The sequence below is a fragment of the Thyridium curvatum genome, assembly GCF_004353045.1.
Source record: "Thyridium curvatum strain D216 chromosome Unknown NODE_4_length_842636_cov_84.159710, whole genome shotgun sequence".
Classification (NCBI taxonomy): Eukaryota; Fungi; Ascomycota; class Sordariomycetes; order Thyridiales; family Thyridiaceae; genus Thyridium; species Thyridium curvatum.
In genome coordinates, this window is record NW_022156759.1 from 4,255 (window position 1) to 31,270 (window position 27,016).

General features: G+C 56.6%; 8 protein-coding genes across 8 annotated transcripts; 4 read left to right on the forward strand and 4 right to left on the reverse strand.

Moving 5' to 3' along the window:
• Nucleotides 1–350: 350 nt before the first annotated feature.
• On the forward strand, nucleotides 351–1,707 carry E0L32_000965 (uncharacterized protein; the record flags this gene model as incomplete). The annotated part of the gene is made up of 2 exons (XM_031144665.1): nucleotides 351–388; nucleotides 474–1,707. 2 exons carry the CDS (start codon nucleotides 351–353, stop codon nucleotides 1,705–1,707), a joined length of 1,272 nt encoding a protein of 423 aa, XP_030992858.1.
• A 1,244-nt stretch (nucleotides 1,708–2,951) lies between these two features.
• E0L32_000966 (uncharacterized protein) lies at nucleotides 2,952–4,342 on the reverse strand (the record flags this gene model as incomplete). Its single annotated transcript, XM_031144676.1, has 4 exons — nucleotides 2,952–3,503; nucleotides 3,619–3,993; nucleotides 4,174–4,223; nucleotides 4,297–4,342. 4 exons carry the CDS (start codon nucleotides 4,340–4,342, stop codon nucleotides 2,952–2,954), a joined length of 1,023 nt encoding a protein of 340 aa, XP_030992859.1.
• A 3,252-nt stretch (nucleotides 4,343–7,594) lies between these two features.
• On the forward strand, nucleotides 7,595–10,750 carry E0L32_000967 (uncharacterized protein; the record flags this gene model as incomplete). The annotated part of the gene is made up of 2 exons (XM_031144687.1): nucleotides 7,595–10,352; nucleotides 10,494–10,750. The coding sequence occupies 2 exons, from the start codon at nucleotides 7,595–7,597 to the stop codon at nucleotides 10,748–10,750; spliced, it is 3,015 nt and encodes a 1,004-aa protein (XP_030992860.1).
• Nucleotides 10,751–14,922: 4,172 nt separating this feature from the next.
• On the reverse strand, nucleotides 14,923–16,321 carry E0L32_000968 (uncharacterized protein; the record flags this gene model as incomplete). The annotated part of the gene is made up of 4 exons (XM_031144708.1): nucleotides 14,923–15,362; nucleotides 15,423–15,803; nucleotides 15,880–15,970; nucleotides 16,058–16,321. The coding sequence occupies 4 exons, from the start codon at nucleotides 16,319–16,321 to the stop codon at nucleotides 14,923–14,925; spliced, it is 1,176 nt and encodes a 391-aa protein (XP_030992861.1).
• An 816-nt stretch (nucleotides 16,322–17,137) lies between these two features.
• Nucleotides 17,138–18,310, reverse strand: E0L32_000969 (uncharacterized protein; the record flags this gene model as incomplete). The annotated part of the gene is made up of 2 exons (XM_031144719.1): nucleotides 17,138–18,109; nucleotides 18,170–18,310. 2 exons carry the CDS (start codon nucleotides 18,308–18,310, stop codon nucleotides 17,138–17,140), a joined length of 1,113 nt encoding a protein of 370 aa, XP_030992862.1.
• Nucleotides 18,311–19,334: 1,024 nt separating this feature from the next.
• E0L32_000970 (uncharacterized protein) lies at nucleotides 19,335–21,004 on the forward strand (the record flags this gene model as incomplete). The annotated part of the gene is made up of 3 exons (XM_031144730.1): nucleotides 19,335–19,364; nucleotides 19,425–19,824; nucleotides 20,199–21,004. The coding sequence occupies 3 exons, from the start codon at nucleotides 19,335–19,337 to the stop codon at nucleotides 21,002–21,004; spliced, it is 1,236 nt and encodes a 411-aa protein (XP_030992863.1).
• Nucleotides 21,005–21,520: 516 nt separating this feature from the next.
• E0L32_000971 (uncharacterized protein) lies at nucleotides 21,521–22,360 on the reverse strand (the record flags this gene model as incomplete). Its single annotated transcript, XM_031144741.1, has 2 exons — nucleotides 21,521–22,090; nucleotides 22,163–22,360. The coding sequence occupies 2 exons, from the start codon at nucleotides 22,358–22,360 to the stop codon at nucleotides 21,521–21,523; spliced, it is 768 nt and encodes a 255-aa protein (XP_030992864.1).
• A 580-nt stretch (nucleotides 22,361–22,940) lies between these two features.
• Nucleotides 22,941–25,217, forward strand: E0L32_000972 (uncharacterized protein; the record flags this gene model as incomplete). The annotated part of the gene is made up of 5 exons (XM_031144752.1): nucleotides 22,941–23,130; nucleotides 23,186–23,347; nucleotides 23,408–23,532; nucleotides 23,593–23,691; nucleotides 24,762–25,217. 5 exons carry the CDS (start codon nucleotides 22,941–22,943, stop codon nucleotides 25,215–25,217), a joined length of 1,032 nt encoding a protein of 343 aa, XP_030992865.1.
• Between the last annotated feature and the right edge of the window lie 1,799 nt (nucleotides 25,218–27,016).

Here is a 27,016-nt window from a genome sequence, read left to right on the forward strand (position 1 = left end):
TCTGTTGGGAGAACTTAAGTTTCTTGGACGAAGAAATGAGCTTTATGAGACCTGGGAGGATGAGCTGGATGAGTTAACTAGATGAGAGTTAGATGGAGATGTGTTGCTATGATGAGGCTGAGGGGTGCCTGCATCCACCAAGCCCAGCAACTGGCGGGTATGTCATAGTGCCCGCCCGATAAGATAAGAGCACCTGAGATGTCAAACCACCAAAAAGCAGCCCCATCGTCGTCGACGATAGCTCCAGCCTTCAACACCATGATGTTGATGCGGCTGTATCGGTCATTACCCCCCTATTCGATACCAGCGCGCTCATCCAGGCAGCTATAGAAGGCCATAGCCCGGCAAATATGGCTCCCGAGATGTGCCCCACGAGGCCGGAGCCCGCGTGAGTCGACCCATATCCACTACAATCCAGCTTGGCTGTCGACCCTCGCCGGCCTGATATTGACGCAAGCTATCTATCCTGTTAGGCTATCGTTTACCCAGGGCTTGATAGTCGGCCAGCTCTCGGTGGTACTTTTGATCGCAGCGTTCATCAAGTTCTTCATCTTCGGCGACCCTCCCTCTGCCGAGGTCACAGCCTCCATTCGAGCAACGGAACGACGGTCGAGGACGCTGGCGCACAAGAAGTCGCTCCTCACTCTGAGGTCGACAAGTGCGCGCAGGGGCAGCCTCCACCAGCAGCACCCCGGCCTGAACAAGAAGAAGTCGAGCAACATCCTGCGGCCCAGCCCGCCGCTGCTGACGATCGGGTCCATCCTCAACAAGACATACTACAAGGTGGACAGCCACCAGCCGGAGAGCCTAGACTGGTTCAACGTGCTGATCGCGCAAACCATCGCTCAATTCCGCAGCGATGCGCAACACGACGACGCCATCCTCACGTCTCTGACCAAGGCGCTGAACGGCACCTCGCGCCCGGACTTCCTGGACGAGATCCGGGTCACCGAGCTGAGCCTGGGAGAGGATTTCCCGATCTTCAGCAACTGCAGGATAATACCCGTGGACGAGGACGGGGTCAGTGTGGGCCAGGGCAGGCCGTTTGACGCCAACATGGCCACCGGGGACGGGGCTAGACTACAGGCCAGGATGGACGTCGACCTAAGCGACATGATCACCCTGGCGCTCGAGACAAAGCTACTGCTCAACTACCCCAAGAAGCTCACCGCGGTACTGCCCGTGGCTCTTGCCGTGTCGGTCGTCCGCTTCAGCGGCACCCTCTCCATATCCTTCGTGCCCAGCAACCCGTCGCAGCTGACCCCCACCAAGATGACGTTTACCTTCCTGGACGACTACCGGCTGGACTTTTCCATCCGGAGCCTGGTGGGCAGCCGGTCCCGCCTGCAGGACGTGCCCAAAATCGCGCAGCTCGTCGAGTCGAGGCTGCACCGCTGGTTCGACGAGAGGGCCGTCGAGCCGCGCTTCCAGGAGATAGCCCTGCCGAGCTTCTGGCCGCGCAAGAAGAACACGCGAGGGGGCGACGAGGCGATTGTGGATGCGCAGCCACGGTCCATGGGCAAGGCCAAGGGGCTGGAGATTGGGCGGGACGTCAGGGAGGAGGCCAGGAAGGAGGTCGAGGCGGAGTCGAGCGCGAGGTCGGAGTGGGCGCAGGACTCGCTCCGCTACCGACGGCGGTCCAGGGTGGAGGACGCCTTCTCCATGCCTGGATCCCTGCCGGGCCTCAACGTCGACATGCAGACTTGAGAGAGAGAGAGAGACGCAAAACCCAATCATGTGATGCACTTCATGCAAGATGTCGGAGCGCGTTTCTCGATCATCGAGCCATTGGTCAGCGACTTACCACCCTCCTGGATGTTTCGCTCCATGCATTGGCGCCAATCATATCACCCAGCTTTTTGATCTGAAAAGCGATGGCGCGGTCCAACGCAAAGCTGAGCCGGACGTCACTCAGCAAATTGTCTTCGCCCGTGATTGTTAGTGCTGGTCCAGGGGGGGGAATAGCACTGGACGGCTTAGCGCATCCCAAGCGCCCGTTCGAGACCCCATTGATGCATGGTGGTCAACCGCAAGCAGCTTCTCATCTCCACCGGGCACGTCGGTGAGGGTGTGTAGGGGACTTTGTGGAACATGACGATACATCTCTGGTACATGGGAGACGATTAGGAGAGGGAGGGTAGGGTTCGTGGGAGAAGCAGAAAGAGAGAGAGAGAGTGTGTGTGAGAGCAGTGCCGTCTAGCAGCGTCAATAGAGTTCGGGGCTATGTTTGGCGCCAAAAAGCGCTGACCCCTCGGCCGGATGAGTTACCCGCGAGCTAGGCAGATGGAAACGGAAACCTATTGACTAGGCCGTGGCGAGCTTATTCCGGCCATAGAACGCCAAAATCCCGGCGCAGACCGTCCGAACCCGGGAGGGGGGGTTCTTGTCAAGCCGCGAGGCGGTTTGACGCGGGCGTATGTTGCGTCTCGGGGTAAGAGGGCAAACTTGAAGGCGATGGGATTTCCTCCAGCCGGACTGCCTTCATGGAGGGTGGCTTACTTAGAGCAGGAGCTATAATACGCTCCATACGACCGACTAGTTCTGACTACGACTGACCACACGGCCGGAGTCGTCTGTCCTTGTGTGCCAGTCCAGTGAGCACCGAGCCATGCAAGATAGACCTAAATATGGATTCTCTCACCTCCGCAAAAGGCGTGCTCTTCATTGGACAGTGAGTTTAGATATGCGCATCCTGTTACTATCCCTAATACAAATGGCAAATCACGGCGGATGGTAGAGCCGATGATGAACACTTTAGTCAACGGAGCACACAAGGTGAGTAAGGGAGGTGACCGCATATCGATGATCAATCATCATCAACAACACCCTTGATCAGGATTGATCCCCACCAACCACACTTGCGGGGTTTTCATCCTCCTAAAGGCCCGCCCCTCGGTCTCGATATCGGTAAACGCCCCCAAGACCTTGACCCTTCCTCGCAGGCCACCAAACTACCAGCCATCCATGGGCACCAGGGCCTGCGGGCTGGTGGTCAGCCTCCACAGGTTGCGGTACCAGGTGAGCGCGCCACCGACTAGGAGGCAGTAGTAAGCCACGGTCCACAGCAACGTCGGCCGCTTCGCCGTCGTGGCGCTACCACCCCTCTCCCCTCCCTCCCGCGGTGCGACGGCGACGGCGACGGCGACGTCGTCGTCCCCCCCCTCCCCACCGGGGGGCTGGACGCGGCCCCACACGCGGGGCAGGCCCATGCAGTTGCAGAAGGCGTGGGCGAGGCAGATGGCGAGCAGGCTGCCGGTGCGGAGGAAGAGGAAGGTGGCGTAGGCGCCGAAGAGGGTGGTGTAGGCGAGCTGGAAGGCGGAGCGGGCGAGGGCGGCGGCGAGGGGCACCTGGCGGTGGGTGATGCGGAACTCGTAAAAGTGGTGCACGTGGGCGAGGCCGAAGATGACGGGGGACAGGAAGATGGTCTTTGGGATGGACGTGCGGGCCAGGAGCATGAGGGGCACGGCCGCGGAGCGGAAGAGGACCTCCTCGGTGACGGGGCCCTGATTTGGTTGTTTGTTTTGTTAGCATTAGGGGGTCGCCGTGTGTAAAAAAGAGAGAGAATGGAGACATGTATGGGATTAGGGGGGGGAGGGGGGGGGAGCGACTTGCAGCTACGATGTTCCTCCAGACGGTCCATTCGTTGAAGAGCTCCCTCAGAGGCGCCAGCCTGAGCCAGTCCCTCCACGCCCCCTCGACGACGAGGTGCTCAAACAGGGGGCCGGCAAACAGGATGGCCGTCAGCAGGGTCGTCTTGCCGGCCTCGACGAGGCCGACGGGCAGGTAGCCCATCAGGTGGGCGGCATCCAGGGCAGGGGCGCGGCCCTGATTGGTGAGGACGTAGAAGGTGGCGGCCGAGCAGACGACGCACGTGAGGGTCACGGAGGCGATGCGGGCCCGGATGACGGAGGGTGCATCCCGGGACAGGTCCGGCGACGGCCGGGTGCGGGGCGACAGGTAGAAAGGGACCACGTATATGAGGGTGTAGACGATCTAGGTACACATATGTTATAACAGGACTTGGTCTTTGCTTGCAAGGGGGCTGAGGGGGGTGCTCCTGCGAGGAGCGGTGGATAACTGTAGGTGGCGGGATGACAATGGTCATTCTGAAACATCGCACTCGCTGGCCCGCCGATACAAGTGAAAAATGAGCAGAGGCATGCATCGACTTACCAGCAATGCTGTGGCCGTGTTTGTCGTGATGGGCGGCGGCACATTCTCCTCTGATCGCATGGCTTAGTAAAGATCACCTAGCCAGCGTAGGACCTTGAGGTGTGACGTGACATATACACTCACGTTTGTGGTAGATGTACTTGTCGATGAAGCTCTTGATGGCCGGCATGATGGGCTGTCGTCGGTGGCGGTTGGGCAGAGAAACGCTGTCACACACGAGGCTGATGTCTCTGAACAGCCGCTGCTGGGACCAGGCTACCTGACGTGAACCGCTGGCAGCAGGGCGATGGTGATCCTTGATGCTTGAACGCGGAGACCGCAGGGGTTCCCGGGATTGAAGAAGCTGGTTGGTGGGTTCGCCCGAGTGCAGGAGAGCTTGACACCTTGGTCAGTCCGCTTTGGGGCAGTCAATTGACACCCTGGCCCTTTTCACGACCCCCTGCCTTTCCCGATACGGCGTCTCTTCCAACGACAACTGTGTCAGGCGCTCTCACTTGCGGGTTGCGCCGCCCTCGCTGATCGCGTCCTAGACAGCCGTTGTTGGTGGAGTTGTGGGAGAATGGGTCGCAGCTGCGGGCAGACGGCAGGCCCGGCGGATAAAGGTGCCAAAAGCTGGTCCGGATGTGTGACCGGATGTGTGAATCGACTGGTTCAACGGGTCATTTAAGCGCGCGGAGAGAAGAGGGAGTTGCTGCTACATTATGCAGAAAACTCGGCGCTGTTTTATCCCTGCGGCAGATGGAAATATCGAGTGGCTAGCGATTTCTTTCCTCGTTTCCGGCTAGTTCGATGCGCTGTCTTTGTCGCGGCATGCATTCTTGGATTCATCCTCATTCTTGGTATTGTTCGCATACTCCAAGTATACTCCGTACACTTGGACTATGTCTATGTATCTGCAAAGTACGTAGTTACCTCCCACTCTACCCTTCTCCCTAGTAACTGGATCTACAAGTACCAGAAGACGACTAGGGAGAATCTTGGCCGTCTCCTCCTCCGGATTGTGTATCCATCTTCTGCTATTCCTCCGAAGATAGAGTTGGAAGATCATCACCAGGATCAAGGGGAGCCGACCCCGTATCTACTTGTACATACGATGACAATGTCACAATGGGAGCATCCAGTGGCATCTGTATGGTGGCTGAGTAGGTATCGCATATACCAGCAATTAAGCCACAGTAACGCTGGCAGGGGTCCGCATGAACGCGAAAAGTCGCGGCTACGCGTTGTTAAATTACCACCTGTTGGATCTCTCCAATAGACCCGCCCCCGGCTTCAACCATCGTCGATAGGCCTTAGTGATCATGTGGGCTTCACTCCCGAAGAGCAGGGTTTTTCCTTCGAGATGTGTACACGACGACACAGACTTGGTTGTTCATGTACAGTATACAGTCCTGGTGGGAACTGTTCGGCAGTCGTCGCCAATCGGTTGCCAAGGACCTTCTACGACCAGACATACATTATCGTCTCTTTGTGAGTATCAGACTTTTGCGGAGAAGACATATGGCCTGATTTGGGCAGTACCGCTTCGAGGCGAGGTCGGTCCAGCTGCAACACTTGCATGTTGGACGACAGACAACCCGAGAGCGAATGGTTTCGGCCATTGTTTACAAGCGCCTAACGTTGGCCGTCGGGACGGTACGCAACCCGAGAATTTGTGCGCGTGAGCACACGACGTCCTATGCTTTGGGCAGTCCAAACGTCACATATGCAGGACTTAGATGCTCGACAAGGACAAGAGCAAAAGACCCGCAGCAGACCGTCCTCCAGACGGCCGATCATCATGAAACCTGTGACTGGCGTTGTACGAGGTTGCCTGGTCCAACGGTCCCGTCGTGTTGACTGTCTCGTCCTGACAAATGGCCAGCCGTCATTGACCCTGATTGCTGTTTCCCCAGTCAAGTAGCGACGACCTGCATGTCGACATACTTGTACAAGTGGTCTAGTTTTGGTCTCTCAAAGTTTGCGTCGCGGCTGAGGTTCCGAATATTGCGAGAGGAAACGGGAAATGAGCCAGCTGCAGTGTCCAGGACTCAGCTGCAGCTGTCAGTGGTCGACCGCAGGGCATTCTGGGGCACTCCAGCGCCCTAATGTAGCAATACATCGCTAGCCTGCAGAGGCTTGTACAGCTCAGCAGCGCCGAACTGGGAACCGCCGGGGGCCCGCCCACTGCCCAAAAGCGTCGGTGGGACAGGGACACCCCAAGACCGCTAAGACGCGCGGTTCAGCAGAGACACATGGCGGCCGTGGGTAAAGGACGGAGCGTTTGATGGGTTTGGATGCAGTTTGGTGGAGCGACCAAATTAAACGTCGGCCAGCCTCGTTCTCCTCTTGTCTCCTCTCGACTCCTCTCGTCTCCATCCAGGCCAGGGTTCGGTTTGAACCGAGCCTACCGGCGCGCGCAGCTCTTGTCGAGCGGTGAATCTCGCGCCCACCCGCTCCATCCTCCTGAAGAGTGCATGGCCGGGGGTGCCAAGCTGCAAAGCTGCAAAGCTGGGGGGGGGGGATGGCTTCTTTCTTTGGTAAGTTGGCAGACCGGTGGCCTGTCTCCTTTGTCTCCTTGGCCAATGGACCGGGGGTGCATCTGGATTCTGTCAGATGCCATCCTTGAACCCTCGCCCAATACCACATGCTGAGATTGGTCCTGGTCGTTCCCGGGGGGCGCTGCCATCATCACCACCACCACCACCACCACCGTCGTCGTGCCTTTTCTCCCTTTCTCCTCGTCTTATCACAAGGCAGTTCGTGCCGTTTCGAAAGCTTCCCTCTGCCTTGGAACCGGATACACTGCGCCTATCTGGCCAAGCAAAGACGGCTGCCCCTGGCCACTCATGTCTCGATATCTGCTTGCCTGCTAATACTTGTACATCTTGCACCCACCCACCTTGCCCTTCTCTACTATCTTTAAACCTTACTTGTTCTATTTTGCCATTTTCCTTCCTGCCGTCTTCTTCTTTCGTCGTCTCCGGCCGTTCACTCTTTTTGCGGCCTTGCCTTTGTAGAATTTCATCCTGTCGAATATTCGCCTACCTAATTACTTACCTGGGGACCCCTGGTGAAAAGCGCCCACCTGCTCCGGAATTGCTATCGTCAAGGATTGTTGCTCCCCAACGGAAACAAATCGGTGGAAATCCAAACGATTTTGAGGATCTCGGCCGACAGCTTCTTGGAACTTGGAACGAAAGGGAACTTCATTGCGGACCTGTCTGCTGCTCTGTTGAACAAGCAGACATCGCCATCTCGCCTCACTTTGGTCGTCTGGCGAGCTGGCAGTACACTTTTCCCCCTAATGATCTCTCCCAGGTTACCCAGCAGCCGCTCGTCATGGAATCTTTCTGATTTCCTGCTGTGAGATCTCTTGATCGAAACGACTTAGGGGGATACAGCCCGACTGGCTTCGACTTTGTCTTGTCTCGTCAGGACGATGTCGGAGTCTGGAGAGCGAGATCCCCACCGGTCATCGCTTGGTCGGCCGACCAGCCCGCAGGACATTGTTCAACGGCCGCACCCTCTGCGCGAACGGTCCCAGTCGCAGAACAACACTCTCGCCATCCGCATCGTGCCTTACACGCCGCCGAGGCTCGATGCCCAAGGTCGCAGTGCCAGCCAATCTTCTGCAAATCCTCATGCACCAGAAGCCAGATCTTGTTCTGGAAACGATGGCGAGCAGGGGACCGGTCCAGCTCGCACCATCTGGGCCAGGAGGGCCAGCGACAGGACAGAGCGGCCGTCTGGCAGCCAAGCGTCGGCATTGTCCTCGCCCTCGTCCTCGGCGACTTCATTGGCGAGGTCGTGGGAAGGGGTTGGAGGCGTTTCAGCATCGAAACCCGCTACTGGCCCGACACCACAGCCAGCCCCTGGTCCAAGACCCCGGTCGGATTTCAGCAATAGCAGCGCAGTTAATGCTGCTGCTGCCGCCGCCGCCGCCACCGATGTCCAGTCTGATGACGACCAAGATGGCCAAACCGGTCCAGCCTCGCCCACGGCTTCAGCTGAGAAGCTTTTATCCCGCCGTCGTAATTTCATTGCCGTCCACGCCGACAAGACCTTTTCGCTCGTGCCGCGCCGTCCGTCCTCCGACGCCGCCCGCAGCAGCCTCCAGTCACCCCCCCTCTCCCTTTCCACGGTTCGCTCCTCGAGCTCGCATGAACGTCTCTCATCTGATGCGTTCAGCGACGATCGCCCGAGCTCTCCCGGCACCACCGCTACCTTTGCCGACCTCTCCCTCTCCCCATCCACCCCCTCTCCCACCGCCTCCACCACGCAATTAGCTGAGGATCCTATACCCGCCTCGCCCGGAAACGATCGCATGGTCGGCGGCCTTCGAAAGGTCCCCAAGACACCAGATTCCAGGCAAAAGAAGGCTGTCACGTACTCGGCTGCCGCCCAGGAGACGCCGCTTGCACCACTGCCCGAGGCATCGTCGCCCGAGGACTTTGAGCACACGACATTGGCGGAGCAAGGGGATTCATCGCCGCCGCAAGCACCCGAGGATACGCCGCCGCGTCTCGTGATACCAAAAGACTCGTTCACTTCTGAAGAGTCGACGTCGACCCTCTCCGAGACAACAAACTACAAGGTCTACGAGTACAGTCCATCTCCCGGTGCCCAGGATTCGACCGACAGCATCCGGCCACCGTCTTCAAACGACTCCAACGTCCAGCTCCTGGGAGAGTCGTCCCCCGCCGCGCCCGTCTGGGAAAGCAGCCCGATCTCGATCCGAACGCCGGCCAGCGACCAGAACTACGTCGTCCACGGCGACCCTTCTCCGGCGCCCTCTTTCGGCACGGTATCGCGGGAGCCACGACCGACATATTCGCAGGAGAGCTTGCTGGTGCCCCCCTTACGGACAGCCCGGAGGAGATCGCCCGACAAGTACGGGTACTACAAGTCGAGGTCGAGAGAATCGCTGCGCCGCACCGGCTCGATCAAGTCGATCAGGTCCATCTCCTCCATCATCAGCGAGGAAGCGAACCAGCCCATCTTTGCCGGCCCGGCGCTCATCAACTTCCGCGGCGGCCCTTCTACCCCGAGCGCGACCGGCAACCCAGACCAGCCGGACGCATGGGAGGCGACCCCGCCAGCTCAGACCGCCCCCGCCCCGGCCGAACCGCAGCGGAGAGTCCAGATGGTAGAGTCCCACCCGCACCAATGGAGTTCGCAGCTCTCCACCGTCATGTCCGAGGACGAGGAGGACAGCCCGCGCGGCAGCGGGTCGCGCTCCGCCCGGTCCGCCTCGCTCCTGTCCGCCACGCCGAGCGCTAACAGCCACCGCCGGCGCAGCAGCGCGGGCTGGGCCAGCAGCACGCACAGCAGGCAGATGCTGAGCATCTCGTCCTCGCTCGCCGCCCAGCTCGAGGAGGGCGAGTCCCTGGCCCGGTCCTCCTCCGCCGCCGCCACCCACTCGCGCAGCAACTCGCTCGACCGGCCGCAGCCGGCCTACGTGCGCGGCAGCGGCAACGGCGGCGGCGGCGGCAGCCCGCGCATCATGGTGCGCGACCAGGACGAGTACGGCGACGGCCTGGCGGACCTGAACCAGCACCCGTCGCGGACGGGCCTCAGCGGCTTCTTCGCGAGCAGCGCCAACTCGTCGAGCCGCAACCTGCACTCGTCGGCGAGCTCGTCGTCGCGCGCCAACAGCTTCACCTCGGGCGCCAACATCCCCGCCTGGGCGCGTCTGTACTACGGCTCGGGCGAGCAGCGGCGCCTGATCGGCGCCCCGAGCATATCGGAGGAGTCCGAGGACGGCGGCAGCGGCGGGCCTTACGGCCCCGCTCCCCTCCGGCGCGTCGGCAGCTTCCGGTCCGACGGCAGCCCCAGCGCGGACCACTTCCCGCTCAACATCTACAGCAAGCGCAAGCGCGCCAAGCAGGCCATGGTCGGCGCCGGCGGGCCCTTCTCGGACTCGTCGACCAACATGGTGCTGCCCGTGGGCGAGGCCGCGACGGCGGCGCCGGCGGGCGACTACTACTACTACGAGGGCGGCGGCGGCGGCGGCGGGGCCCGGCAGCCCAGGCACAAGACGAGCTCCATCTGGAGCCCGCACCTGCGGTTCGACCGCCGCGCGAGCCGGTACAGCATCTGGGAGCCGCCGAGCGTCAGCTGGAGCGCCGAGAGCGGGCTCATGGGCCGCCGCAACGCGCAGGTCGTGCTGTTCATGGCGGGGTTCATATTCCCCTTTGGTAAGTTTTTTTTTTTTGCTCCCTTGGTCTTTTTCCCCCCTATCTGTGTCACTCACACACATCAACAACGTTATTTTTTTATTATTGTGTCTGGTGGTTCTAGCAATGGGGTTCTAATGTTTTTATCTGAATGATATATAGCCTGGATGATCGCCGCGTTCCTTCCCCTGCCGGCCAAGTCGCAGTCCCAGCAGATGCTGGAGCGCGCCCAGGGCGAGTTCGGCGTGCCCGAGGCCTTCAAGCAGCAGCTCCTGACGGCCGATGAGGTGCGGTACCAGAGCGCCCGGTGGTGGCGCAACCTGAACCGCTGCATGGCCTTTGTCGGCCTGCTCATCCTGGGCGCCGTCGTGGCGCTCGTCGTCATCGGCGTCCGGCAGGGCTGGGGGCTGGGACGGTAGAAATCGTTCGCCGGCCTGCCAGCCAGCCCACAAGGCGACGAAAAAACTTACCGTCCTTGTTTATATCTTTGTTTGGGCTTTTTTATTCTATCATGACGCTTTGACGACTCTTTACGCCGCTACGGCCTACGACTCTCTCTCTCTCTCTCTTTCTTACCTCGACTACTTTTTTGTTTCAAACCACGAACGAAGCATCTTTAGAACCTATATCAAACCTCACCGCAACGCTCACGACGAGAAACCGAGAATACTTTTTTTTCTCTTCCACTTCGAAACCCTCCTTGTATCAAATTGTATCACCACCCAAAACATCAGAAGATATTCTATAGCAGACCGGACCATAGTACTCCAGGGCGAGCTTTTTTGTATAAAAAAGAAACCGAAAGTTCAGGGGACAAAACCTGGCGAATAGATGGGGAAAAAACGGGCAAGGAAAAACGAAAAAGCAGGGACTCGGACACCCTACTACATTACATAACGCTGTTCTTGTGTGGAGTTTCTGGGGGTACCAGAGTCCAATCTCTCTTTCTCACAGGAAGACCATAACGCAGTGGTCCCTTTCTTTCTACACCTTTTTTGGATTCACAGGGGATACCATACAACCTTGAGTTTACCCGTCCAGCTTGGCGAAGGCAGTGGATCTCTGACCATTGACTTGGCTACTTTTGCTTTCACAATCGTCCTTATGACTGTTACGAGCCCCATAGCTCTCTCTTATGAATGATATTGATTAATTAGACGGCATTGCTTATTCTATGAAGAAGGATGGATATAAGACAACATCTTCGCAAGGCTGTGCAAGACAATTACTCGGGGTAAATGCCCCCGTAAACTTGAATACTTCGACTGCGTTAATCATGCGCTCTCGTCACCAGAAAACCCGGGTCGGCATCTTCACCTAACAAAGACTCTTTACGTTTCTGTCCGTCCACTCTGCAGTGCCGCCAGTGCAACCGCAGTCAGCCCGCTCCAGACACTTTTACTTGGACCTCGACACGGACCTACTTGCTCTTCTTGGCCATGGACGCCCTCCTCTCCCTCTGGATCTTCTCAATCTCCTGCCTCACCTCCTCCTTCATCTCCTCAATCTCGCCCTCGAGATCGGGACTGACGCCCAGCATCGGCCCCCTGAGACTCTCGGTACTAGCCGACTTGTGCATCGCACCACCGCCGCCGCCGGCGCCACCCGCCTCGGGCTTGGCCCCACTCGGTACCACGCCGGCGCGGGCGGCCCGCTCCTGCAGGCGCTTCCTGAGGAGGGCCTTGGCCGGCGACGCGAAGAAGGCGATCGACGCGAGCGCGCCGCCGATGCCGTAAAAGTAGACGCGGCTCCACGCCAGGATCGAATCGCCGAGGCCCAGGATGACAAAGGGGACGACGATGAAGGCAAACGTGAGCTGCGTGGTGACGTACGAGAAGAAGTCGTAGTAGCGCTTGGAGGGCAGAGGCTGCTGCGTAGCCGGGTTGAGGAAGAAGGGGCGGACGTGGCGGCGGAAGTCTACATGTTGTTTCATTGGTTAGCAAATGGCCCTTGCGTGTGGTCTTGGATGGAATGGAAATGGGCAGACACGCACTCTTTGCAACGGTCTGGACAAGACTCGCCAGCACAAATGTCAGGTAGTATCCGGGATAAAAGCCGTGCCAGATGGCACTCGTCACAAAGGTAGCCATGCTGGCGCGGAATCCAGGTTTCTTGCCCCGTGGCGTCACTCGAAGGTAGACGTAATTCCTCAGCCAAGAGTTGGTCTTGATATTCCACCCTTCCAGATATCCTCTGGTGTTCTGGGCCGTCTCGACACTCCAGGGAATGATATTCTGAGCACGGTTCCACGAGACACGGCCAGTTTTGGGGTCCACGCCATTGTAGCCGATGCCAGCCAAGATGCAGGCGCCTTCGGTGAGGGACCAGACGCCATAGTACTTGCACCGTGTGGTGAAGCCAACCATGTGCATGATGAAAACCCGGCGCACGAAGCCGTAGTTCAGGTACTCGGGCTCAATGAGACTCTGGGGGTAGTAGTAGCCAGAGAGCTTCAGGAACGCGAAAACCCAGAGAAGACCAGACACTGCTTTCAGCGTTGCCGGGGTCCCGGAGCGCGGGATCCTGCGCGCTTTCCGCGTGGGCGGTCGCTTGGCCGGGTCGACGTTGGCTGGTATGTCAAACATGCTCGTGTCGATCCAACGCCTGTACTCGGCGTAGTCGAACGCCGGCCCAGCCATGAATCCCGGGAAGAAGAAGACAAACCCAGCATAGTCCAGCAAGCCGGGCAGCTCTCGGAGGGCTCTGTCTTTCTGAAAGTCGCTCAGCTGCTCCTCGGGAAGCGTGCCGTCTGCCACGTTCCAGCAAAAGGCAGTGATCTTCAAGACCAGGACCATCTGCGCCGCGGTGATGTCAACAACAGAGGGAGTGTTTGCGAACTGTCGGGCCAGCTGGTTGACAGACATGTGGCCCATGACGAAGACGAAACCGATCCATGGCATGTACGGCGATCCACGAAGATATTTGGCAATGGCATAGGCGCCGGCCGAGGATATGAGAACGGTGCGAAGACCACTCCATAAATCGAAGAGGCCCACGAGGTAGAAAAGAGATACGCTAGAATAAATTCAGGTCAGTTCGAGCACACGCGCTACGGTACTATCGAGGCGCAATACCTGATAATGAAGAGGTTCTTGTAGGCAGGCTTGGCATCGGGCACTCTCTTCAGAAGCCCGGCGAATGGGTAAGAGAGGAGGAAAGAGGTTATAAGCTTGACTGGATGCTTCAAGTCAGCCCGCCATATTATTGCAATAAGGTTGAACCCTCCTTGTACGAAGATGAAATCGTGAACAATCGAGGCGCATACGTACGTTCGTCAGGTGAGGCGCCGATCTTGTCTGCCAGGAAGACAAAAGCTATAGATCAGAGGTCAGTCAGCATGGGAGGCTCTCAGCGCCAGTAGCAGTAAGTGCAAGCATTCACATACGCGCGTTGATGTAGGGCAACATCTTGGCTGTCTTCCTCGCGACGAAATCGGTTGAGGATCTTGGTGGGGGTGGGTTGCCCTTTTTACTCCATGCGATCAAGAGCCGGGAATCCAAGGCCGCAGCGCATTCGGGCAAGAGTGATGGGATTCTGGGTTAGTAACAGAGCAAGCAGTGCAGTCGAGAGGCTTGCCAGGCCAGAGAAAACGAGCAGGACTGGAAGAAGGGTGGAAGCCGGAGCTGTCTGGTGTAGCAGAGCTTGGTCTGGGTGGCCGTTAACGTTGTCGTTGTCGTTGAAAGAACTAACGTCAAAGCTCAGCTACCCTTTTTATTCCTTGATCTGCTGGTGATAAGATATGAGGAAGAGCTGGAGTGGAGATGATGTCACGTCACCAGGACCCGACGTACCAGCCAAAACTCGCCTTGCCGAATAGTAGGGCAGCGGCCTGGCACATGTGGAGGCGCTGTGGCTCTGGCCCTCGGAATTTAGGCGGCTCATTCTGGAGCATGGCAGCTGTCACAAGCCATCCAGACTTGCACCTCCTGACCACCATATTGGCAAATACCTAGTAAGGTAGGTTAGGTAGGTAGGTTGAGGCAAACTCTGGTAAACTCAATGTTGGCTTGTCACCATGGCCCAGCAAGTCAGCAAGTTGATAAGGGTACGTTGCTAGGCAATACCATGCATCACTTCCAATGTCGTAAACATGCCATTACTTCAAAGTGGTAAGGAAATATGTAAATAAGCTGCTCTAGACCGTGCACTCATTTTCACGGGAGAGCGCGAAAGCCGCAAAGTCGTTTGTCCGATGATTCCCTCCAAACGCCGGCCCCATGTTTCGCGGATAGCTCGTCTGATCCTGGCTCATGTGCTGCTGTATGGATGCAAAGACGCGATGCCATATGATAACCCTACACCCTTTTCATCTTCACCGGTGCCTCTGTCTCTCGCTCCCGACAAGAAGCCCTCTTTCTATGCCAACAAACACCAAAATTAAACGCGTAGACTGTCTATGAGGTACATGAACATGAACATTGAACAAAAGCCAACCTGCAGGGGACACTAGCAGTGACCCCCCTGAGGCTCATTGACGCTTCATGGCTTTGGTCTGGATATCACACCCAGATTCAGTCAGGTCAATGACTGGGTAGCAGCAGGGACTGCATGCTGCTGTGCTCATGATATAAGCAATTCACTCGCTTGTAATCTATGAGTTGCTGGCATCCTTGTTGCTCTGCGAGCTAGCGCTCATAACAGGCTGCTGCGTAGGCAAGCTGTTCCTGTTCTGCTCCGTCTGTCGGACCTTGGCCCAGGCATAGACGATACCACTGACAAAGCCAATGATGATAGCAGACACACTGCCAAAAGTCACAGCGGCGTCAAAGAAGATGAGGCCGCTGAGGGCAATGGGGAGCTTGTTGAGGGCACCGACCATGGAGTAGGTAGTCGACGAGGTGACTCGAATGCACCAGGCAGAGCAGTACGAGATCAGGATAGCACCCAGGCCAGAGTAGACCATTCCGATCATCAGGTTGTTGCGGGTCTCGGGAGGGAAGTTCCTGACCAGGTTCGCGTGCGACCAATCCTCGAAGAGCAGAGTGCAGATAGCGAGGACGGGGATCGTGAGGGAGTTGTTGTAGAACATGGCTGGACATGTGTTAGCATGGCAACACAGCCTCAATTGCATGGCTTCAAGGGTCTACTCACTGTCCCAGTCCTTGAAGTTCATCTTCTTGATGATCTTGCGCATACCCAAGAGGTAGGTGGCCGAGCAGAACACATTGATACCCATCCAGGCGTAACCGGCGTTGAGAGTCGAGATGGCGGCAGTGGTGTCGGTCGCCAGGCCAGAGCTGTTGATGGCCGCCTGGATATCAGCCCAGGCTGCCACAACAGAACTGAGAACCATAAGGGCGAAGGACAGCAGGGTCAGGGGAGTGACGCTGCCGCCGAACCAGAGAACCTCGCCGTAGGCGATCACGATGATGGTCAGGTTCTTGAAGATCGTGTAGACAGGGACCGAGAGGAACTGCAAGGCCTTGGTGCCGGTATAGATCATGCCGACAAGGAGAAGCGAGATGGGAAACCCTACACACTGTCAGTAACCCAGGAACAAGAAACAAGGGTCAAGATTGTTCTTGATTGCGATCAAGCAAGGACATACATTTCCTGGCCTTGTCAATGTCGAAAGGTGAAAGACCCTTAATCAGGCCGGCCTGCTTGCAGAGCAAGATGGCAAGGGTGCACACAGCGTTCTGTCAAACAAAAAAGAAGCAATTATCAGCCTCAGTTCCCGATGTGGCCACATGTGAGCAAGTCTGGGTCAGGCCAGGTGTGCATACCTGGATAGCCAGGTAGAAGAAGTTCAGGTTCCAGTCGCTCCCCGACACGACATATTTGTTCACAACCGTCATACTGATGGATGCGACACAGTAGGCGAGGATGGATAGAGGAGGGCTGTGTTCGATCTTGGATGCGAGGGCGCTGGCCTGGCCACCATGACGGTGCGACGGGCCTCGTCCGAGGAAGGAGTCCTTCTCGCCGCCATAAGCCGGGCTGCTCTTGGGCATCTGGACGACGTATTCGTCGTTCTTCTTGTCCGACATGGTGTCTGAGTTTTCGAAACGAGCGACTGTTGAACAGGACTAAGGGGGTCCAATGCGGTTCCGCCGGGAGACGAGGATCGGGGATGTCGAGGGGCGGGAGGATGGGCGAGAGGAAAGGAGAGGCTGGTTCCGAGACGAGAAGCAACCGGTATTTCAATGCTCAGCACTCTCGACAGTCAAGGCGTGTCACAAAGGACAGTTCATAGACTCGATCTATCTCCAGACGAGAGAAAAAGAAGGGATAGTTCCGTCAGACGCGTGTCACGGTAAAATGTGTCGAAAAAGAATACCTGTTAAATTACTGGGCCGGGGCCTCGATAACGCAGAGCAGGGAGAGAGGGACAAGCAAGCCGCTAACGAAAAGCAGGCTAGCGCCAATGCCTGCCTCGCAAATAAAGTGGGTCCTGGTGCAGTTGGAAAACTTCAATGCCTCTTTCGCGTGCCTTAGTCTCTGACAAGGTAAAATTAGAACTTGCCAAGCAGCTTGCACCTGCTGAAACCCCTGGAAATTTCCCAATAGAGGTAATCTTCAACCCCTATATCCGCTGTACATGACTCCATCCCATACTGCAGCTGGACCCTGAACGGACATGCCTCTCAGTACAAGTAGTTAAATTCCCCAGACTGAGACCTTGAAATCCTCTGATAGATCCTTATCTCCTCTTTCAGATGTGCAAGACACAAAAGTGTCTTTCCCCAGCTCATTCTTTGTCTGTAAAAGTTGTCATGGTCCTCCCCGCTACACCTTGGCCGTAAAGCAAGGCATGTCGTGTCAAGTACTTTGGCTTAATAGACCATTCGGGCCAGGTGTCAAGTTCAAGTAGCAACTTGGATCTCGCCTTGGCCCGAGACATCGGCCATCTCTTCGTCCTTGTCCTCGTCCGTCTTGTCATCTTTGTCCCCCCGCTCGTCCTTCTCCGTCTTGTCCTTGTCTCCGCCGCCGGACTCCGGGGCCGCCGGAAAGTTGAGGTGCTTCCAATCCTCGAGCTCTTCGGTAACGGAGCGCAGCCTGTCACGGATGCTCTCGATTGCATAGCTGCCGAGGATGAGACGCAGGGGTGGGTAAGAGCAGTGGCCCAGCTGCCATACCAGCTCTGCGCACTTGACGGCGCTGGTCGGCTGCCGGTCCCCGAGCCACGATACCATTCTCTTGGCGTGCAGCGCCGGCGATGTAGCCTGGCCGTATGGCTCACTCGCAGGCTTGATCCAGAAGTGGCCCCAGGTCGGGAGGGGATTCGTCTTGGAGTCGGGTTCGTCCCTTCGCACGAGCCCTGGCTCGACGAGCGTAGCCTTGACATTGAAGGAGTCAATCTCGTAGAGCATGGCCTCGATGAGGCCCTCGACGGCATACTTTGTGGCGCAGTACGGCCCCAGCCCCGGCACGCCCAGTGCTCCGGAGGTGGAGCTGAATATCAAGTACCGCCCGGCCCCGTTCTGCCGAAAGTACGGAAGGCTTGACTGGATGATGTGCAACGTGCCCATGAAATTGGTCTCGAACTGGTTGCGGATATCATGCTCGTCTTGATCCTCGCACGCACCAATCACCCCATAGCCGGAGCAATTGGCGATGACATCGATGCGGCCAAAGTGCGACAGCGTTTTGTTGATGACCTTCTCCACCGACTCTCGAGACCGCACGTCACAGACGGTAGTGAGGCACTGCGGCGATGTCTGTCCCATGGTCTTTGGATCCGATTCAAAGACTTTGCCAACGATAGAAACCAGGTCTCCGTGGGCGAACGCGCTCTTGACCAGAGACCGGCCCATGTGGCCAGTGCCTCCAAACACCTGGCATCACTGTCAATTCGCTTTTTCCAAGGAAATACATCGCTAATATGTTGTACTTACAACCCATACAAGCTGTTTTCGAGGACTATTCGGGAGGGGTGGGTCACAGCTTGCAGGGAGCTGCAGCTTGGGCTTGGTTGTACTCCCTGCCTCGGATGGAGGGCCATCAGTGACGCTCCTCGAATCTCCCACTGTTGACATGCTGTGCAGGGTGAGAGCTCTGTGTTTGATGTGTAGGCTCTCTGAGGTTAGCAGGTCTTCACCCTTTCACCATGACCCAGCAACCTCTGAGACGGGGGCGAGGCCCCAACTGAATGCCGAACCAAATGACTGGTCAATTGTACAGCCTGTAGAGTCAATGTGTCTAGTCCATGGGATTTTAAGCCATGCGTAAATGGATGCAGCCTTGAGTGGAGCGCAGGGTTGTGAACATGTCGGTTTGGGACAGTACTTCGATGTCCTTTTGGTTGAAGTTATATCTGAGCTTCTACCCCGCACAGGCGGCAGTTGTCAATGCGCGACGCCCGAAGCCCCAACCAGCGTTATTTAAGCTTCGGCAATTTGATGGTTCCTTTATGTAAGGTACCTCCGCCACCCGTTACCCAGAGGCCTAGTTGATTACCTACCTATGTACCTTGTTAGGTAAGTTATAGTAGTCTTGACTTTTAATATTGCAGCCGATTGAATATCTTCTGGGGTATTAGTGAGTGTAACTTTCGTGAAGCGACATTCCATCTCAGGCAAGGCTTCCTTGTAGTTGCGAATCAGCAAGCGGAACTGTGTAAGCAACATGCACATACCTAGTAGGTATCCTGCAGATCCCCTCCAACTCCAGGTGTGTGTGCCAGTTCCCGCCGGTGACAATAGCGCGGTTACCCAGGCCTGGCCCCCACTTATCGTCATCGCAAGTTGGCATCCCACCATCGCTGGATCTGCGCATGTCAGCGCTAGAAATCGGCACGTTTAGGTCCCCTTAGCCAATTGCCTTCAAGGCGATTAGTACCAAAACGGTCCATTTAAAGGCTGCATTGAAAATATATCTGAACAAGCCGGCCCCGAACTGGACACCTTCGACATCGTCACTCAAATACCGGACAAACCTCACCCAATCACTGAATACATCTCAAGGACGACAAGGCACTTGTGCTCCTGGGGTGATACCAGCTATCGTCGGAAAAGCCCTCACTCACTCACTCCCTCGCTCGCTCACTCACACAATCTCACGATGAAGGCATATCTCTACGACAACCTCGAGGTGAGTCTCATGCTGCATAAACACCCAACAGGACCTTGGCGATTAACAGGTTTCGGACAGGGCGATCAGCGCCTGCCTCACGACTCGGGCAAGGCCGTGGACGTCGAGGACCTGCAGCGGCTGGGCGTGCTCTACTACCGCATCGGCGACATCGCCGGCGTGGACAAGCTGGCCTCGGAGCGCGGCTACAAGAACCGCGACGAGATCACCGTCTCCCCGGACAAGATGGGCGACGTCTACGAGGCCAAGGTCAAGTCCTTCTTCCACGAGCACCTGCACGAGGACGAGGAGATCAGGTACATCCGCGACGGCGCCGGCTACTTTGACGTCCGCAGCAAGGGCGACGACTGGATCCGCATCCAGCTCGACAAGGACGACCTCCTCATCCTGCCTGCCGGCATCTACCACCGCTTCACTACCGATGAGTCCAACGCAAGTCCCTTCCGGGCATCTCCAACCCGTGCGTAATGTTGTGGGCCATTCTGACTAAATGTGATGATATCCAGTACATCCAAGCGATGCGGCTTTTCAAGGACGAGCCCAAGTGGACTCCCCTGAACCGGTCGAGCGACCTGGACTCAAACGTTCACCGGCAGCAGTATGTGGAGTCGTATCTACACTAAGGGGCTCCTCGGCAAACAGCCCATCTACACTTATCATGATGAAATTTCAGCGTATATACCTGTCGTATTTGGATGAGTTTCAGGACCTTAGGTTGCATCTCCAAAATACAATCACATTTTCAACTTGTTTCCACGTGGTCTTCCGTCCCTTCTTCTCTTCCCTGAGTGCGACGCCTTCATATCAGTAAGTAATTAACACGCCTGCCTACAGGCGACTCCAAACAGACGGATATCTCAGTTGTCAGCCCCGTCAATCTCCCTGTCATAGTGAATCCAAGGGTGCTTGGGCCCCTCGAACCCCTTCATCGCCCGCTGGCACCACCCCAGCCCGTCCTGGTAGTGCACCGCCCTCTCCGGCGCCATCCACTCCTGCCCCACGTGCTCCCTGTCCAGGCTGCCCAGCGGGAACTCGAGCAGCGTCTCCAGCCCCTCGCGCGGCGGCCGCTTCGTCCACACCTCGAGCGGCGTCAGCGTGAACGCCACGAACGTGCCGCACCGGCCGCAGAACGCCCGCGCCGCCGCCGGCCCGCAGTACTCGGCCCGGTACCACCGCACCCAGGTGCCCCTCGCGCCCTCCCCGCCGTGGACCAGCACCTCCGCACCGGGCCGGTACGCCGCGGCCCTCTTACCGTCGTCGACGACCTCCGGGCCCGCGAGGCGCGTGCCCGTCGCCGCCGTCGAGGCGTCCTCGGGCAGCGCCGAGACGGTGACCTGCGACCCGCCGCAGATGAGGAAGGCGTTGGCCGGCGCGCCCGAGTAGGCGCGGCAGCTGTCGCAGTGGCACCAGACGCTGAACGGCACGCGGACGTCCGGGCCCGGGGCGGAGTCGTCGCCGCCGGGCCGCTCCGGGAGGGTGACGTACTGCGGGCGTTGGTCTTTGGCCGGGACGGCGATCCGGTAGCGGATGGCGCGGCAGTCGCAGCCGCCGGTGAGGTTGAAGGCGTGGTCTGGGAGGGGCATGTCGACCAAGTTGAGAGGGGTGTATGTCTGTCTGCTGGGTGGGATCTTTGTCTATGAACGAAGCTGAGCTAATTGTGATGAGGAGGGGAAGAAAGAGAGGTGAAATCTGCCAATTTCTCTTCTTTAAAAACGAACATCTGTGCTGTGGGTATGAGGCCCGATCTTACACGGTGTGGTACGCGTCAGATTATTGCCCAATCTTGGTAACGCAGGACGTTGAAATCCTTCTCAAGCACTGTTTCTTATCGGCCCAGAAGTCCGAATTGTGGGCATGTAATGCTGATGGTGAGAGTGTGGAGAGATCTACACCGCACGAAGTTAGACAGGCAAATAGTCCGAATTTGTAGTCAGAGTTCGACGCTCTACATAGTTAGGTACAGCTACCTAGTATCTCACCCTTGCTAGGGCTGACATGTATCTCTTCAAATTTCAGCCATGAACGCCATTCCAATGTTTTTGAGCCCTTTGTTTAACCGCGCTGCCATGCAATACCTCATGAATGAAAAAGGAGTGGACGGACACAGTAGAGTTTTGCGCCTTGTATATCGCGGTCCTGCCGTGGCAACGCTCCGCTCACATCACCTCCGGCTGCACTGCTCCAGCCCGAGCAGCAGCAGCAATGTCGTGGTCAACATCATCGACCGTCTCCTGCGCTTCTTCTTCCGCTCTGCCTTCAAAAATGCGCCTCCACCACCTCGGAGCATCAAACGGGCGGGAGCCGTTGTGTAGAGGTGGATACACGTCGCAGAAGAAGTAGTAAATGTGACCAATCACCACGCCCATGATCTCGTCCTTGGGCACCGTCCCGTGTAGGATTAGGCTGAAGCCCATCAGCACCCACGGCAAGTAGGGAGCGGTGAAGACAAGGATGCCCAGGAAGCTAAGCCGGGTATCCGGATTCCGCCGCGACCAGATGTAGACCAGCGTTGATGCCAGCGGATGGCCGAGGAAAGGCATCGAGAACAGTGGTGAGATAACAATCAGACTGATCGTGGCGTAGAGAAGCAGCCAAGTGAACTGCGCCGGCGACCGGCCGGCGGACTCTTCGAGGAGCCTCGAATACCGCTGGAGGAAGTAGACGTGGAAGAGGACATCGATCGAGATGGGACCAAAGTAGAGGAACGTGGAGAGTAGTCGCCAGTACTATGCCAAGAAGCTGTTAGAAGACCTGCTCTTAATCATCGTCGAAGGAATGGCTGTGGGTGAGTAGCATACCTGGTTCTTGATGAATACTGCCCGGAAGCTGTAGAAGAGCTGGTACGGCGTGATCATCTGGCACTGAACGAGGGCGCTGACTGCGATGGTGGCCGTGGTCCACCATCTTGTGCAAATGGGAGTATCCCAGAACCACTCCTCCAGCGGGTTCCTCCCACCGCCGCCGCCGCCGCCGCCGCCTCCCATCATCTGGTCCATGCTGGGCGCGGGTGTTGTTTGACTGTGGTAGCTTCGGCACGAGGCCGGATATGGACGGAATCACTTGGTAACCAGGTGAGGAGGGGTTCCCGATTGGCAAGGGTTGCGAAGGTGGCTGTCAAGTTTTTGGGCGGAGAGAGACAGAAGGAGAAATGATTGGAATGCAGGCAAAATGCCAGCGTTCGTGTTGGCAACTGTCGGTAGTGTTGGCGATATATCTATCGGCTCCCGATGAGTCGATGATCAAAGGTGGCCTCTTTTGATGATTCCGTTATCAGTCAGCATCCCGATCGATAAAAGAGCCGACGTCGCTTTGGGGCTGGTGGAGTGAGCTTGCCTTGGAGGGCCCTTTCCCCACGCCCACGGGACCCGCTGCAGGGCTCAATGCTTGATGGATGTTGCGAAATGGGAACTGTAAAAGCTCGGTGGTTCTAGCGGCTCTAGTGCGCTCTCAAGCTCTTTAGGGGCTCGATAGGGGCCCGTTGGGGGCAGCTGGGAGAGCCGTAGGGGGTTCGACCAATGGGAGTGTCGGCTGGACGAGGAAGCTACAGGTACCTCCCCCCGCCACATCAATTAAAACATGCTGGGTGGGGACGTGCCTGATCGCGAATCGTCGCGTCTAGTAAAGCTCACCAGCCTCTCCAATTTCGCCGAAAGCGTCGCATTCCTCTTTGACATGCAGCGTCCAGACCCGCACAACATCGCCGTCCCTCTCTTTTACCTTTTGTTCTCTCGAAAACGACGTTCCCAGAACCCTGTTTTGTTTACCAGTACAATTAATCGTCTAATTGCCTATTCCGCACAGAGTAGCTACATCGAGCGCAGCACACGGCTTTGCTCGCCTTCCTCTTGAGCTCCCCGCGAAACTACGCGCTTCCAAGATCATGACCGGCCGGCGACCAGCAAAGGGAACCCCCAAGAAGGGCACGGCGAGAGCAAAGCAGTCAGGCCCCGCCAGGAGGAGATCAAGGCCCAGTGATGTTCAACGTAAGTTCAGTCTGACGAATTCTCTGTGTGAATGCGCCACCTGACCCTGTTGTTCTGTAGCCGGAGACCCAGTGCCGCAGAAGCGCGCGCGCAGATATAGGCCTGGTACGGTGGCATTGAGGGAAATTCGCAAATATCAAAGCAGCACCGACTTGTTACTTCTCAAGCTTCCTTTCGCTAGACTGGTATGTCGTCCTCGGGAGGCTTTTCCAGGCATGATTGCATGCTCACATCAGATTCCGCAGGTCCGAGAGATCGCATTGGGTGTCCGACCAAGGGATGAAGGCATGAGGTGGCAGTCCCAAGCCATACAAGCGCTCCAAGAAGCATCCGAGGCTTTCCTGGTACATCTGTTCGAGGATACAAATCTATGCGCCATACACGCCAAGAGAGTTACGATCATGCAGAAGGATATCCAGCTTGCACGGCGGATACGCGGAGTGTGGGGTGGTGTGGGGTGGATTTGATATTGTTACATACAATTTCACAGAGCGGCGGTTCTCTCAGTTGCTGGAGTGCTTTGATACCAAGGGATGGAGTTGCAGGGACGGCGGTGGAGTTCTGGAGTTGTGCCATATCTGGGTTTTACTAATTTGAGGGTTTTATTGTTTGTTGGTCGAGCATTTGCTCTATGTGAATATATAGGGAACCGGGAGGCTGGTCGGATATGAAAGCATCGGGTGGTTCCCGCGGAAAGCCTGGGTTTGGCGGAAAGAGGCCAGCGGGCGATACTGGGTAGAGGCATCTTCTGGTGTGTCTAGTCAAATCAAGCAACTTGTATTCGTGATTATTGTCATTGCAGACTAACTACACTTTCCGACTTGAAAAATTCTTTCAGCTGAACTTCTGCCTTGCAGGTCATAGTTTTATTCAATGTACGTACTGAGGACTTATCATCATCATTATAGCCTGTCCTCCTGCCCCGGCGAGTTGATGAGAGTGAAAGGGGTTCTTGGGCTTGACTGTAGTGTGACGCTGTGATAGCAAAGCTAATGCGTGTTAACATATCCCTAGGAACGGGTGTCGGCCCCAAGCTTTTGTCCTGGACGGTAGCGATTCAACATCACCAAGACCAACGGATGCACCCTTGAAATCGCGCCGACCCGCAAACGGCGTCCTGAGTTTTGGCCAGGCCTTGACGGGTTACCCTAAACTTCATGGGCCTATCCTGACAACACCAAGTTGTGGTATGAACCGTGTACTTGAAGTGTTGGGGTCAAATTAGTTGACGGGTTGGTAACAGAAGTACTTGACATGTACCCATCAAGTCATCCATTCATTCTAGGTATTCGAGCAGCCGGTGGTATGCTCAGTGACGCTATACAGTGTCAGCATTGAGGTAGCTCTTCCGTCAACCTGACTCCTGCTTGCCGGATCAACGAAAGTACAGAATTCCTATGTGTCTGTTCTCCAGAATAACCGGATATATTCCGGCCTCATCCGTGCCGAGTCCACGTCTACTTTGTTCAAAGTTCATTTGATAAGCTATAAGGTCGCTGCTCGGCCTACCTTTGAGATAACACTCGTCAGTGTTTCCACTGGAAGGCCCCTTGGATCGCCAACGCCAAATATGTCTACAGCAGCAGCTCGCACCTCTGTTCGTCAAGGAGTTCCAATATCCTTCCCCGTCTCCGAAGCCCACCTGTGGGCCCTTGACCTTGGTTTTCACGCCCTGGAGCTCAACTACGGGGCCATCAGCGCCGAGGTGCTCATGCAGTGCTATCCCGCTGTGAACAAGACTCTCCTCTACTCGACCTTTTATGTCGTCATAATCCTCAACAAAGGCTACAACATCCTTGGAGAGGCCACTGGCAAGGAATGGAGAGCGTCGAGAAGCCCCTTGGCGGCAGATATGCCAAGTTCTCCCTAACTGAAACGGCGCAAAGGAACCTTATCGCCCAGCTCGAGGACAGTTGCGAAATGAATGAGGCCGTCGGTACGACCTCGGACGACAGCTGAGTGAGATCTCTTGACAGCCCTTATGTCGAGAGCTCTTGGTATGGTGGAGAGGAATACGGTGGTCTCAAGGAAATCACTGACTGGTCCAAGGCACCAGAAGACTGCTCCATCTAGAATAAAGCAGTTGTGACCAACGGTACAAATTCAAGATGAAAGTGAAAGGTGCGAGTGCCAGTGGTCGAACATCGGCCATCTTTGCCTGTTACTGAAAGGCAGCTCAACAGCGCGAAGGAACGAGTCTACCTTTTGGCCTTCCGAGACAGTCGACAAAGTCTTGAAGGGCTGAGAACTCTATCGGAACCGCTACATCCCCCGTGTGATTGCCACCGGGGCAGTCTCGCGTCGGCTGGTTGGACGCCCGAGGGCAAGAGACTCGAGAGTAGCGTTGTTGTTCCATGGATGCTGTCGGAATAGCACTGAGTCTTCCTCAACGGGTCCGACATCCCTGAAAGCGGCGAGGGGTCCAATCCAGGGTCGGTGAATATGGCGGCGGCTCAATGAGAGTCAAGAATGGGTCTGCATAGACTCTCGCTGGCTTTGGGTTGGGTAAGTACTCTCTCGAGGCCACCATACGGTAGTTTACGATCAGTGGTACGACGGAAGTTCTTCGATGGTAGAGCAGGTAATTTGAGGTCTGATAGGGAAGAAAATGGCATTCTCAAATCGATAAACCTGGGTGTTGCCCTGTGTGATTTCTACATGTATTAGACACAGGGGCAAAGCAATATAACTATGAAAGGCAGGCACTATCTAGGTCGACTAAGTGAGCAGGCAGTAACTACTTGATTACGTACCTGCCTAATGTACGTAAGTCGGCATGGCAGCTCTTTCTACTGATGCGGAAGGCATCAAGCTTGGGACGGATGCGCTTGCCGTAAGTTTTCTCTTTAGAAAGCCTGTCCAGTCGACCAACTTAGGCAGATCGTAAGTTTGACGTCAATTCTCCCGGCTTCACCACCGAGACACACACGGACGAACGGCAACTTCTTTCTCATAAACCACTGCTCGCCATAAAAAGAGCCGAACGAAACTTGTATCAAAAGAAAATAACGGGACGAGCGCACCCCATGGGTTCTTTCGATGATGAGGACCGTGGTCTGGCTCTGAGCATACACAAAAGAGCCGACCCTTGCTGCCAATGGATACCACTTTCAGAGCTAGGCAGCCGGCAGCGAGATCCGACATCAACGGAACAAAGATTGACGGCATACCACGGGGCATATTAGAGGCAGAAGATCAAATTCCTCGCCATAATGTGGAACAGAACGTTCCGTCTTGTCGAATTGCCAGAGCACACGAGGTTCAAACACAGTCAGGGGCCGGCTTGGACATGGCGAGATTCCTTGTCGCTTTGGTCTCTCGGCCGCAAAGTCTCTTGCAACGACAGAGAATAGAGACTGGCAAAACAACCAAAGGGTAGCAGCAAGCTCTGGTCTGGTTCATCCGTCGCTGGCTCGGTCCAAGCCAAACGGGCAGCTGCGTAGCGCAACCCGAATTTCCACCCGAGGTAGCTAGCCCTTAGGTCGATAACTTCTTCACTTGAATCTTGGTATTAGACTTCACCTCGCTTATGGACAGACCTGATTCGAGGATTGTGCGAGGATGAAAGAAGCAAGCAATGGTTCTATTTCATGCCCCGGGACTTCCCAGGTGCGACAATCGAAGCAAGCCTGTCTATATGCGGTCATGACTCGTTACTCTCGCCAATTC